This window comes from Patagioenas fasciata, chromosome 24, assembly GCF_037038585.1.
Source record: "Patagioenas fasciata isolate bPatFas1 chromosome 24, bPatFas1.hap1, whole genome shotgun sequence".
NCBI classification, from domain to species: Eukaryota; Metazoa; Chordata; class Aves; order Columbiformes; family Columbidae; genus Patagioenas; species Patagioenas fasciata.
Genome location: NC_092543.1, coordinates 7,286,673 through 7,300,553, shown reverse-complemented (window position 1 = coordinate 7,300,553; position 13,881 = coordinate 7,286,673). Strand labels below are relative to the sequence as shown.

General features: G+C 50.5%; 2 protein-coding genes across 2 annotated transcripts; one reads left to right on the top strand and one right to left on the bottom strand.

The window, feature by feature from the left end:
- Window positions 1–252: 252 nt before the first annotated feature.
- On the bottom strand, window positions 253–3,345 carry CD3D (CD3 delta subunit of T-cell receptor complex). Its single transcript, XM_065855768.2, has 5 exons — window positions 2,963–3,345; window positions 1,738–1,947; window positions 1,124–1,255; window positions 715–758; window positions 253–565 (listed from the first exon to the last, which is right to left on the bottom strand). Exons 1-5 carry the CDS (start codon window positions 3,033–3,035, stop codon window positions 503–505), a joined length of 522 nt encoding a protein of 173 aa, XP_065711840.1. The 5' UTR covers window positions 3,036–3,345; the 3' UTR covers window positions 253–502.
- Window positions 3,346–3,567: 222 nt separating this feature from the next.
- ZW10 (zw10 kinetochore protein) lies at window positions 3,568–12,797 on the top strand. Its single transcript, XM_065855831.2, has 16 exons — window positions 3,568–3,701; window positions 3,891–4,025; window positions 4,844–4,945; window positions 5,135–5,212; window positions 5,336–5,495; window positions 5,737–5,886; window positions 6,453–6,644; window positions 6,908–7,071; window positions 7,401–7,583; window positions 8,026–8,264; window positions 8,746–8,817; window positions 9,272–9,441; window positions 10,042–10,172; window positions 10,364–10,495; window positions 11,368–11,570; window positions 12,214–12,797. The coding sequence occupies exons 1-16, from the start codon at window positions 3,585–3,587 to the stop codon at window positions 12,332–12,334; spliced, it is 2,349 nt and encodes a 782-aa protein (XP_065711903.1). The 5' UTR covers window positions 3,568–3,584; the 3' UTR covers window positions 12,335–12,797.
- The last annotated feature ends 1,084 nt before the right edge of the window (window positions 12,798–13,881 follow it).

Here is a 13,881-nt window from a genome sequence, read left to right as displayed (position 1 = left end):
GCGGGAGAGCCTCCCCAGAGCAACAGAGACGCAGTGTGAACCGCCTCTGGCCCTCGCTGCCCAGCCAGCTCTGCTGCAGACTCTGCTGCGGTTTTCGGCTCCTCTGCTCTGTCCGTTTCCCCTATGGCCCCAGCCCCGTGAGCTCTTCTTGCTGCTTTGCTCACGCTTCACTCCCCTAAGCACCCAGGCAACCCCCTGGCATCCAGCACTCACCTTCCCCAGGCCTCAACACAAATGATGGAGCCGGGAGGCTGTGGGACAGGCTCATCTTTAATGAGAGGAATACAGAAGCACAAGAGGTCACGGAAAGAGCGGAGTGCTACAAGCAGCCCGTGCTGGCAAGGAGCGGGAGGGCTCTCTGCGCAAAAACCTGTGCTGTGTTCTGACAGCAGCGAGCTTATAAAGGCAGCGCCATGGCAGGGTACCAGTGCTGCTGGGCGCTGGCTTTGCCGTGGTATCGCTCCCGGTGTGAAGGAATCACAGGCCACAGCATCTTCCCACTTCACTTGCGGGCCTTGGCAGGTGCCAGCCGGCTGTACTGTCCATCGTCCCGCTCGCCAAGGGGCTAGGAGAGAAACAACAGGCAAGATGAGATACAGCCGGGTCTGTCCAGCCCTGGGAGGGAGGGTATAGGGGATGTGAACCCAGCCCTCCCTTTGCCATGTCCCGGACACAGAGCTTTACCCCTGAGAGTAAGACGCAGCTCACACTCACCTGGTAGACCTGCTCATTGGCGATCAGGTTCTGCCTGTCAGAAGCTAAACGGAGAAATAAAGCGGTTAACGATGGTGGGCAGTGCGGTGAACATTCGCCAACATATGCACACAGCTGTCTGGTTTCAGCCCTGAGCTTCTGCTGACTCTGGGAGGCTGAGTGGAAAGCCCCTGCAAGGCCTCAGATGTCACTGTGCCACCGGCTGCTGTCATCCAGTAGCTTCTCCTGGGAAGCTGAGCCAGGGCCAGGAAGGATACAGGGAGTGCTCACATGGATCCCTACCCTAGGCACGCTGCCTGCAGCGCCTCTGTGGGCTGCCATGGGAAGTCCTGAGGTACCATACAGCTCCTAAAGATGCCCAGGCACTCCCCATGCCCCCCGCAGGCAGCCAGTGGGGCTGGCCCCTCACCTCGAGACATGCGTCCCTTGTTGTGGCCAGTGACACAATACACGGCGACCGCCAGGAAGACGGTGGCGATGACATCCGCAACCACGATCCCCGAGATGGTGGGAGCGTCCATTTCGATGCAGTTCTGGCACACTGGAAGCCCAAAAGGACACAAACACTGAAAGCAGGGCTGTGACCAGCACCCTGCCCCTGTCGCCAGGGTCAGGCTGAGCCCAAGCGCCCATCCAGCTCAGGCGGGTTCCAGTCCCAGGGTGAGAGAGACCAGCGATACAGTCTGGCTTGCTCCATGACTCGAGAGCGGTAGCACGAGCTGCCACGTGTCCCCAGCACTCAGGGCAAGGCACGGCAGGGCCAGCGAGCGGTTTGCAACAAGGCAGCGTGACTGCCAGGTTATGGCAGTAAACGGGGCTGTAAAACACTCCCAGGGACACCGCATGCAGGGGAACGTGAAGCTTGGCTGTTCCCAAGAGCAACCCAGCACAGGAGCCGTCAGGACTTACATGAACTGGTGGAACTGCCCTCAAGCTCTGGAAAATCAGTAATGCCCTCAAAAATGTGCTTGCGTGAAAACTGCAAGCAGTTGCGGCTCTAGAAACCAGGTTTGCAACACTTACTTCGATAGTACACCTGAAGCGGGGGGCTTCTCTTTCCGTTTACTATTTCACACGTATAGATTCCTCTGGGATCATCGTAAACTGCACCCAAGTCCAGCTGTGCTGTGTTTCCTATCTCATTCCCATCTTTCCGCCATATGACTTCATCTCCACTGCTTGTACATTGCAGGAACACCTTCCCGCTGGCTTCTTTCAGGGTTACTTTCTGTCCTGTAAAGAAAAGGAGAGCAGAGAGCCTCAGAGCTGAGTTCTCAGCGCTCGCAGCGGTGCAGAGCTCAGAGATCTCATTCACGGAGATGGCTGTGGTAGAGAGCATCACATTAGACCGTCCCATGAGCGGTGCAAAGCACATCACAAACAAAAAACTCTTCAAAAAGCAGACTGCTCAGCAGAAAAGTAGTCGGGTGTTCAACTGGTGGTTATGCTAACACAGGTCTTGGTAGTTTAGATCTAAATCTGTTAGAGTTAAAACCAACTGGACTCAGGCATCTACCTGGACTCTGTTCAGATTGCACACGCTTGACCCACACCCCACACAGATCGCATTGGTATTGAAGCTCAGCTGCAGTAAGAAACCATTTCAACAGCAGGTGAAATGTTTCCACCAGCACGAACAGGAGCCGAGCCCAAATAGGGAGGCAAAACCCATTTGGATTTTTACCTATGAGTAAACAATATTTTTAGAGAAAAGCATGCAAAACACTGCACGGAATGGCTTCTTTGGCCCAAAGGCATCACCTTCAGAGTCTGCAAAAGGAGAGTAAATGCTCTGTTGTATTTGCTGAGCACGGTGGAGCAGAGTACAGCCTCGCCTGCCTGCACATTTGTGCCAGACACAAAGCCCACGGCTACTTCGGTCTAACAGCACAGGGCTGCCAAGTCCAACTTTGCATTCTCTGTCGTGGCAAGGCGGGTTTGAGCCACCACAGCAAACCATGGGGCAATGCACACAGCTCCAGACCGTCACAGCACCGGTCCAGGGCATGCAGCGCCCTCCTAGAGCCATCGCATCCTCAGGAACCGCTGCACCGATTCACTCCGTGTTCCCTATCACCATTTACAAATCTCACATCAAGACACCGCAATGGACAACCCCAGCGAGCTGTGGGGGTCTTGCTTCCAGCCACCCTCCCACTGCCTCAGAGACACCCGCGGGTCAGCAATACGGGTGACAAGGGACCACAGCAAGTGCCCTGTGGGCAGCGACTGACGCCCACGGACTTACCTCGGACGCCCCAGCTGGCCAGGGCCAGGCTGGCCAGCAATGCCCAGGTGCCCAGGGCCCTTCCCCTCCGCATGGCACACGGCGGTGGCGCCTCTGTCCCCGCTCAGAAGAGGACGTGCAGTGTTTGTCGCCACTCCGCGCCACCCGCCCCGAGATCTTCGTCAGGTGCCGGATGCTGGGGGCTGGAGCCTCCTCCCTCCCTCCCGCAGCGGCTGGGGGTGTCTGAAGCGCCCCAGACCCAGCCGCGATGCCCGTGGAAAGGCAAGGGGCACAGCTAAGCCTGAGACAGCGGGTGTCCCAGCAGCCACGGAACCCCAGCAGTTTCAGACACCCAGTAAGCCCCCAGCAGCTGGGGACCCCCCGCAGCCACGTGTACCCATGCAGCCACAGGTCCTCCTGTAGCTACAGAGCCCAAGCAATCATGTGTCCCCCAGCAGCCATGTCCCCCCACCAACGGAGTTTTCCCCGCATCCCCTTGTCCCCGCACACACAGATCGGCTCAGCCACGTGTCCCCCCGCGGGCGTTGCCGACGCCCCGCACCATCCTGTCCCGCTCCGGCCGCCGTAGCCGCTTGGGCGCCGTCCCGTGGTGCCGCGCGGCGGCGGCGGGCGGAGCGCGGCCATGGCGGCGCCGGCGGGCTCGCTGGTGGCGGCCGTGCTGGCCAGCTCGGGCCGCCTGGACAAGGAGGACCTGGGCACCCGCATCGGGCGGCTCTCCCGCCGCGTGGAGGAGCTGAAGGCAGGGCCGGGACGGGGGGCTGGGGAGGCAAGGGGGGCTTGGGGAGAGCCCGGGGACGGCACGGGGTGTCCCCGGCCCGGGCGCTGAGCTCCGGCCGCTCTGCGCTGGGGGTCCCCGGCAGCTGGTTCAGCCCCGGCTGCCCCGAAAGGGCCCCTTTCGGCGGGTGCCAGCGCTGCCTCTCTGCCGCAGGGAGAAGTGTGCACTGTGATCAACCAGAAGTACAGCGAGTTCCTGCCCAGCATGCAGAGCGCCCAGGAGCTGCTGGCGCAGGTGGACGGGCTGGCCAGCAGCATCGACCTGCTGAGAGCGGGCATCGAGAACGAGGTGACAGCGGGGCCTCCCGCGGCCGCTCAGCGTGCTTTTGGCGTCACCCCAAACCTTTAGCCCTCCACACCGTCTTGGTGTGTTTTGGGGGGACCGAGGGAGGAGGATTCCTTACTACGAACCCTGGATGATTTCACCCCTAAAAAATGCCTTTAGGTGACACATGCTGCAGAGGCGTGTGTCACATCGGGGCTGTGAGAACAGAGCTGCCATTAAGGGGCTGGCCCTGGTTTGCTGTGTTGTACAGCTGGAAAAGTGTGTCTCACGTCTCCTTCCGAAAGAAGGATCAGCCTCGTAAATTGCAGAAAGGTGTGGCAGTGCTGGGGCCACCCTGACTGCAGGCAGAAAGGGAACCCGAATCGTACCTGTGCACATTCAGTGGAGCCTGTAAGGAGATGCAAGCAGCTCCCGCGGGCCAGACAGCAGGTCCACTCTGGTTGTGCTGCCTTTGATCCTTTTTCCAGCATCTGGGGACTCGTAACAGTGTTAATTGTGAATTAACTTTCGGCTCAGCTCAAGCGTTCTTGCATTTTAGATGGCTGTGTCAAAGGAACACGGAAGTCCTTTTGAGACTGAATATCCTTACAGTGCCTTTAAAAAACCTGTAATGCATTTAAAGATAAATCAGTTTATAAGTGTTTTCAATGCTTATAAGAATCTTCCTAACAAGGAATAAAATGGGTGGAGCCTTCTTTCTCCTCACCTGGTTATTCTAGTAACAGAAATACTTTAAATTTCATATTGTTACCACTTTTAGAAAGGAAAGTGTCTGTTGACATTTGCTTGCTGTGCAGGAACTGAAAAGTTTGTTATTTTAGGTTCAGCGAGACCCAAATGTCGCTGTTGCCGAATTTGCTGAACTGAAGCAGCAGTTGGAGCGAGACACGCTGGTGCTGAGCGTTCTGAAAAAGCTACAGGAGGTGAGGTGGAGGAGCAGCTTAAAATCTTGAAGCAGTAGTCATCCTCTCTGCTTCTTAGTCTGTGGCGTTATTCTGGACTTCTGCTGCGAATAACTGTCTGCAGCTCCACCGGCTCTAGCTGTGGTGTTCAAGAAATTGCAGTCTGATTGCAGATATACCGTGACATATGAATCTGTTTGATTGTTGCAGTTTGATACAGCTATGGAAGAGTACAATACTGCTTTGCTGGAAAAGAAGTACGTTGTAGCAGCTCATCAACTGGAAAAGGTAATAATGACTTCTTAAGCATATGGAATAATGTTCATGCATACTTTCAATACATTTCACCAGGTGCTTTTCCTTAGCAGGGACAACAGTTACCCAACGTTTTGTGTTTGATTTTACCACCAGACAAGAAGCAACCTGAAAATGCTGGAATCCCGCAGGGGCTTTGAGCTGAAGATCCTGAAGGCACTGCGCACGGAGCTCACAGTGCAGACGGAGAACATGCTCTATCATTTAGGAGAAGAATGGCAGAAATTGGTTGTATGGAAGCTTCCTCCTTTGAAAGGTACTCACAATTCCCATTCGTTTCACTGGTTTTGCTTCACTGTTTGAAGTGGCTGGTTTAAAGCTCCTACAAGATAGGAAATGTATCAACATGGTTGAACTAAGATTGGTGTAAGGAGCTCTTTCTGCTGTTTGCATAACCTAATGAGTGGGAGTGATGAGTGCCGGTGTTCTTTGCAGTAGCTTCTCAGATCTGCTGTATCTCTCAGACCCCATTCAGAGAGATGATTCTTTTTTTCTAGAAAGCAGCAGCCTGGAGTCAGCGATGCATTCAGAACTGCACTTGCACACTGTGCCATCAAAAGAGGAGGAGACTGCAGGCCCCCCGGTTGCTTCTGTGCTGCAGGCGTTTGCTGTCCTAGGAGAACTGCACGCCAAATTTAAAAGTTTTGGTAAGGTGGATCCAAAGAAATGTATAGCTGTAGTACCTATAGCACAAGTTCAGACTTGGTTTAGGATGGATATCGAGATCCAGTTCACTTCAGCAGTACACGGGAAGACTTCTTTGTCCTTGGCTTGTGTTTCCAGTGAATGTGAGGTGAATGCTCTGGTTCTTCTTATAGGACATTATTTATCCTATTATTTATCCAGAATGACTTATCCGTGCCTGTCAGTTTACCCTGGTATACTGTGCGGTGAGGAGGAACGAGGCATAGAGGTGCAGACAGAGGCGCACAGACACAGTTCGTGTCAGCAGCGAGAGCAGGGCCAGGCTGAGCTGACTTTTCTTAACAGTTCTCAATTTATAGCTTTACAGATACATGAGTAAAATGGTCTTTAGTGAAGCCAAACCCAGCATTACCTCATTAGCTGGTCCATGTTACAGCTATTCAAGAGCGTTTCTTCCGCTTCACGAGAGGAATCTCCACCTCCAAAACGGTCACGGTTGGGCCTCGCTGGAGCGAACTGCCTGTCTCCTGCTCTTGGAAAACATCTTGTTTGTTTGCTTGTTTCTCAGGTCAGTTGTTGCTGAAATACATCCTCAAGCCACTGATTTCATACCCATCTCTTCAGCCATTCACAGAGGAACAGTCAGATGCGTTCATCCTGCGTTTAAAGTCCAAGGAGCCTCACTTGGATTATTCCTCTCCTATAGAGGTTTTTGACAAGATCAAGCTTATTTTTGAAGTTCTTCACAAATATTTGCTGAGTAGGTAGTTTTTCCCTTTTGGGCTGAGATCAGTACCTGGTGTTTGTGCAGCTGGGCTCAGTTTACACAAATTCAGTTGTCTTTTGATGGGGTGGGCGATGGCACGGGCCTGGCACACGGCCTGCCTAAGAAGAGTCCCTCTGTGATAAGATTGGGGAACAGCTGACGGACGATGCTCAGACAGGAAGCGCTGAATGAACTGCCGAAGGGTCTCGTCCAGGAAGGAAGCGAATTAAAACCTGTTTCTGTTCTCCTGAATTCAGATGTGCCTCTCGAGCAGCCTGCGGAAGATACAAAGGATTGCAGGGTTGTACTCCCAGAACTACTGGGTGATGTGATATGGGAAGATTTATCAGACTGCCTAATTCAGAACTGCCTGGTGAATTCAATCCCAACCAACAGCAGCAAACTGGAGCAGTATATAGAGGTAGGTTTCCCAATCTTTCCGATCTACGCAGCAGAAATGCCAGATGGGCAGCTTCAGCAGAAAGCTGCTTTGCATGATCTAGAATTGTGTATTTCTCTCAGTTAAGCTGTGGCTTATTTTTCTTGTCACATGGAGTGTACGAGGTCTCTGATCTGTGGAACTTGATCTGGCTGAGACCTGGAGACTTTCAGGGTGTGCGATGTAAGGCACGCGTGTGAGCCGAAGATGATGATTGCTGCTTGCCCAGCTGGCTTCCTATAGACCGATTAATTATGTTCTTTGATTTTTGGGAACTGTGCTAATGTGGAATCTGTGCTTGCTCTTCTCAGGTGATTAAATCCGCAGAGGAATTTGAAAAAGCCTTGAAGAACATGCAGATTTTGAAAGGAGACACGACGGATTTACTGAAATACGCACGTAATGTCAATTCCCACTTTGCTAACAAGAAGTGCCAGGATGTGATTGTGGCAGCCAGAAACCTGATGACCTCAGAAATACACAATACTGTAAAGGTGACTCTTGGTTTTCTGTGTGGGGAAAATAGCTTAGCTGGTAAAGAAGGCTTTTCTAGAGCAGTCAAGTCCTTTGTTTTGTGGAGCACTGAGTACTCTTGATTATTTGAGCATCTTGGCCAACAACAGCTTCAAAGCCTTGTTTAATGGTGCTCAAGTGGTTTATTTCACTAAGAAGATGTTATTTAGAATGACTGAATTGTGCTTGCATAGGCTTTTCTGGCTAGTGTCATAAGCCTAAGAACATTTAAAGGGTTACTTTTGAGTTGCTTCAAGGCATGCAATGCTGTATAAATTGTTTCATGGTCTGCAGTGTTATTCATAAGGCAGGAGACTTCCAGCCTTGCATTTATCTTAAGTCTCTGTCATTCAGCATTTTGTAGTCCTGCACAGTCTCCTTTCTGTGGGCTCTAAATTATATTATACCTCTCTTTTCCCTTAGATCACACCCGATTCCAGTGTAGCCCTACCAAGGCTTCCTGATCCCGGGTCAGGAGATCACTTAAAAATGCAAAAAACTAATAAACTTCCTCATAACAACGTGGTGAATTTGGAGAACGACACTAAACTGAGCCAGTACATGTTTTCTCTACCCACCTGCCGCATCAGTTCATCGGTGGAGGAGCTGATGAAGCTGGCGTATCAGACGCTGCTGGAGGCCACAGCCAGCACGGATCAGTGGTAGGAGTTATCAGCGGGTAACTCTTGGGTGCCTTCGACAACACCAAGCATCTGTTAATAGATTAAAACAACTTTAAAAGAACAGAAGATACTTAAAAATGAGAATGGATCATTACAGTGAGTCTGTTTTGGCAGGCGGGTCCCGGGGTTGGAGCAGCAGGAACAGCTGCAGACTCTGCTCCCTGCAACGCTCAGGTTCAGCAGCTTTTGGGTTTCTGTTTTCAGGGAAGGTTCAGGTACACTTCCTTGTGTTTTAGCTATCAGAGCAGTGAAAACGCAGTAGTGTACACATGTAGCTCATGGCTTCGGTGATTTAGTTGGGAAAAACACTACTGCAGCGTTCAGTGTTTTATCATACGTTAGCTGTCATTTGTTTAGAAGAACCAAAACTATCTCATTAACCTTTGGAGAGGTTAAGGGTCACTTGTGAACAAGACCTTAATTCCACTGCCAAACTAACGTGAAGCTCTTTTCCTTGTAGCTGTATACAGCTCTTCTACTCTGTGCGGAACATATTCCAGCTGTTCTGTGATGTAGTGCCAACTTACCACAAGTAAGTGCGTGTGTGTTACCCATGCTATTGGAACAGCCCTGCTTGTCCCCAGTTTGTCCACCGCAGCCAGAGATTACTAAGGGCTTCCTCTAGTGGCCAAAAAATAGTACTCTTAGTATATTATTAAGTCATACGTGCTGCAAAATAGGTGCTGAAAAGTTTCTGAGTTGGCAGACTCCTGACCAAGGAGATAGTTGCCATTCACAATGGTTGTATTTGAATCCAGCCACTTAACTTTGACCCCAGGTGTGATGCTGAGATTTTTCCTGATGTTTTTCCTGTAAAATAGAGCAGCAATGAAGATTAAAAGTATACAAACCTGTCAGAGAACACTGGGGTGTTACTGAGAGAGACTTCTCCACTCTAAGTTTCTCTAGGGTAGGCGTGACTATTTTCTTAACTGAGCCAGGTCTAAATAAATACATCTCTTCTCTCTTCCTCCTTCCTGGGACAGAGAGAACCTTCAGAAGCTACCCCAGCTGGCAGCCATTCACCACAACAACTGCATGTACATCGCGCACCACTTGCTCACCCTGGGGCACCAGTTCCGATACCGCCTGACTGACATCCTGTGCGATGGAGCAGCCACCTTCGTAGATCTGGTACCTGGCTTCAGGAGACTTGGTAATTTTACCTTTCAGTGTTGAAATATATTGATGGATGACACAGTAATTAATCCTGGTATTTGCTGCTGAATGATTTAACGTGTGGCTACTGACCCCAGCAGTCAATTGTTGTTTAAGAGTTTTGGATGAGCAGCAAGGACATTTTCTAGGTTGGGAAGCCTGACAGAGCGTTATGACTCTACACAAGGTGGTTGTTTAGGGCCTGATTCTTTGAAACCCAACTCTTCTTGTCCAGCATGTGGTTCCAAGAACAGATCATTATCTGGTGAGGTGTTTTGGCACCCATATTTTGAGATCTGCTGTTCAGTTTTTAGCTTATTCTGTGGAAACAACCTTCTCTTCGAATTGAAGAGCCTAACAGGAGCCTGTCATCCATAGCTAATGCTGCTACTCAGCTGCTTTTCAAAAGCACTGTAGCAACACAAGCTGCACAAGAGCTTACCAAGTATGTGCCCAGGCCTGGTTAAATTCGCTCTTTGAGACTGTTCAGAGACTAATTTAGAGCAGGTTCATTATTCAGCACTTACAGTCTCTGAAATGGCAGAGCAAATTTAATAATTACTTAATTGCTTCTCTCTGCTTGTTTTTGCTCCTAAAGGGACAGCGTGTTTTCTGGCCCAGATGCGAGTACAGAAAGGAGAAATCCTGGAGAGGCTGTCAAGTGCCAGGAATTTTTCTAATATGGATGATGAGGAAAATTATTCTGCAGCAAACAAAGCAATAAGGCAGGTAAGCACAGCAGGCGGAGCCAGATATCCTGTTGTCTGTGCATGCTGTCCCTGGGTAGGTACGGGATGTAAGCTCAGTCCTGAGAACGGTGCAGCATCTCAGCAGAGTAGAACTCGTCAAAACAACCGTTTTCCAGCCTGATTGTTTCTTTCTTGGTACCATGTAGGTAACACAGAGCTGTTATCTTCCAGGTACTGCATCAGCTGAAGCGACTGGGAAAGGTCTGGCAAGACGTCCTTCCCGTGACTGTTTACTGCAAGGCTATGGGGACTCTGCTGAACACGGCTCTCACGGAGATCATCGCTAGGATTGCTGCCCTGGAGGTAACTGCACGAGAGGGACGTGCCGGGTACAGCTGCTGTGAGCAGCAGCTGCAGCCTCTACAAGTTCTTTCCAAAATCAGGTTTCAGGGCAACAGGTACCTTTCCCATAAATTGTAAGCATGGTCCTGTCTCTGAGAAATGTTTAAAATACCGGTAACATCCGGCTGAGACCATGTATACTCCTGCAGCGATACCATGACTCTGTAGTCAAGGGCAGAGTCAGGGAAGTGGCCATGTTTTCGTCTTAATTTGGAATTCGGCGTGGACTCTCCCACTACAAACGCTTCTGTGTGTCGATCTCTTTCTCTGTTCAGAGCACAGGGGTTAACTGTGGTCTCAGACCCCATCTACTCCAATACATTTTCAGTCTGTGCATCTCTACTGAACCTCTCCATCCTATCTATGCACCAGATGCCAAAATACCTGTGGCGTTGCAGACTGAAATTCTTACCTGTTTCAGTGTCCCTTTGACTCCCGCTATTGTGTTTAAGCGATTGTCAGGTTACATTGGTTCAAGTACAACTATCCTGTTACGTTTCTTAATGAAAATATGTTTTCACAGCGAGTTATAGAAATACATTACTGCATCTGTTGTAGGCTACACCCAAAGAGCCTTCCCACTGCGCGTTTAGCCAACCAGCCCTCTTTTCCTGTTCCAGCCAGTTTATGGGACGCTTGCTCATGCTGTGCCTGCCAGAAATCTTGGCTTGTGTCATTGGGCTGGCAATGCCTGAGCAATCCCCTTGTAAACTGTCCAGACCATCACCATGACACCTCTGCTTCACAGTGAAATGCTTGCTATTCCACTAAGATGCGCTGTTCAGAAGCACAACCATTGTCATATCTTAACTGCTAAATTCGTTCAATTCTAGGATATCTCTGCGGAAGACGCAGATCGGTTGTACTCCCTCTGCAGGATCATGGTGGAGGAGGGACCCCGAGTTTTCACCCCGCTACCTGAAGAGGACAAAAATAAGAAATACCAAGAGGAAGTTCCGGTCTACGTGAAGAAGTGGATGACGTTCAAAGAGCTGATGATCATCTTGCAAGCCAACCTCCAAGAAATAGTAGATCAGTAGGTGTCTTCCTTTCTTCCTTCTCAGTTAGTGCTTCGCCCCAGTGGCAGGGAGCTGTGAGGGGTTCAGCAGCAGGGCACCGTGCCCGGGGCCATTGCCGCTAGTGAGGATCAGGTAATGCTCCTGGGGCTGTTCCTGCCTCTGTGTTTAGTCCATTCCAAGGTCGCTCATACACATTCAGCTGCCTCCTGCAGAGGAAAAGACAATGGTAAAGCAACAAGTGCTGTGGGAGAGCCAAGCACAGGGCGATTGTGCATCTCCCTTGGCTCCTCGAAGTTCAGATGTGTTTCACAGTAAGCGGCCTGGCATTGTGCCTGCTGCGGCGAGCGCTCCTTATGATCGGCCTCTGCTTTTAACTTGCAAGGGAGAGTCATCTGAATTAAACGTGAGGATTTGTATAATTACTTCTGTTACTTCAGTTGGCATGAATTGTCAGAAGCACGAAAATAATCTCACAGCCTGTTATTTTGTATACCCAGGCAGGCAGCTCTAGACTCAAGTTGCGTACACCGGTAGGCTGCTCACTGGGTTTGGTTTGCTTTCGAACTTACTACTGTACCAAGTTCTTGGAAGGCTTGTTCTAATGTTCTAACGTGACGCTTCGGTGCAGTTTGGTTAAATGAAGCTTTCTTCCCCCTGCAGGTGGGCGGATGGGAAGGGGCCTCTTGCAGCTGAATTCTCTGCAGCTGAAGTGAAGAGTCTGATCCGAGCCTTGTTCCAGAACACGGAAAGGAGAGCAGCGGCACTGGCCAAAATTAAGTAACTGTGTTTGCTCCTACGTGTTGTATATTCTGATAAAGCAAGAGCAAACCGAGTCTTTCAAGTATTTTTTGAATTTGACTCTTCTTATTTGTACTGGTGTAAAAAAGCCTGGCACTGGGGAACTGCTTCCTATCTTTCCTATCTCCGTGGTTGTCGGACAAATAGGCTGACCCTTCTTTGTGGCTTTAACTGGCACGGGGAAGGGGCAAATGCAGACAAAGTGGCCCTTTGGGATATTGAAGTGAAATCTGACTGCCACTTAAACCTCCAGCCTTTCCTCCCCCTTCGGTGGCGGGTCTGCAGGCTGAGCGTGTTCCCGTACCGCTCGAATCTCCTGGGACCCCCTCTCTCTTTACACACAGCAATCCAAAACGACACCTATTTTGAAAACCGCCACTTCTCCTCTACGGATTGTTCACAGAAATGTAATTTGCTATTTTCTTTAATAAACTATTTATACTGAATGTGTTTTTTAGTGTTGTCTGGGGATTCTCTCAGGGGGATAGTAACACTGTATGGATTAGTCCTGGACCATTCTCTGCTTACTCCATGGAAAGAGCACAGCGTTGCTCTGTGAAGTCTCCTTGCCTTGTTTCTAGTAGATCTGGTTAAATAAAAAAAGAGAAGAAAGGGAATCCGTACCATACAAGAGGTTGTCCCAGAGGTTCCGGTGTGACAGTGACAGTGAAGGAATGAGTTGAAATTGGGTGCTGGCATTGGCATTTGTGCAGCACACGTGGCTGTAGGTGGGGGGTGGATTTTCTTTCCTCCAGACCACTTCTCTCATTCAGCGATGAGGCCGGAGAGCTGAGGAGGTGAGCAAGGCTGCAGGTATCCCCGAACCCCAACCTTGGCTCAGCAGCGGACCCGCTCCCGGTGCCACTGGAGCGTCTCGGTCTCCGCAGGACTGTAGATGGTGCTGGAGGACTGAGGAGCACCGGTGGGAAACGTGAGGCTACATCCCAGGCTGCAGAAACCAGCCCGGGAACCCTTTGCTGACTCCTGTCCTGTGTTTGGAGGGGAGGACTCACCCAGCATCTCCCGGTGCTGCATCACCAGCCCAGGGTGGCTGCAGGAGCCGCTCAGGACATCCCCACTCCAGCATCCCGCGCCCCGGGGCTGCTGGAACGCCGACCTCACACACGGCAAATGCAGATGCAGGATGTGACCACTGCCAGCAACACGCGAACACCTCCCTGCAAGCAGCAAACCACAATGAGCAGGTATCGGTGATAAAATACAGCAAATTCCAAAGATACAGCAGTAGCGGTTAAAAACCAGGACACATCAGTCAGTCTGTAACACCTCGCTACTCTGAGTCACGCTCCTTCTGTTTTCTTTTAAAACTCATTAAAAGATCAATATTTCTATCAATTCTGCTTGCCTGCAATAAGAAAATAGCGACTGAAATGAGAGAGCTTTCAAAATTAAACATTGACACACGGTTGTAAAAGGTAGGAAGGAGAACGTCTCATCATTTTTCTGTGCTTCTTTAGAAAAATGAAAGACGCAGTAGTGATTACAGACATTGCTGACCGCTGAAATGCG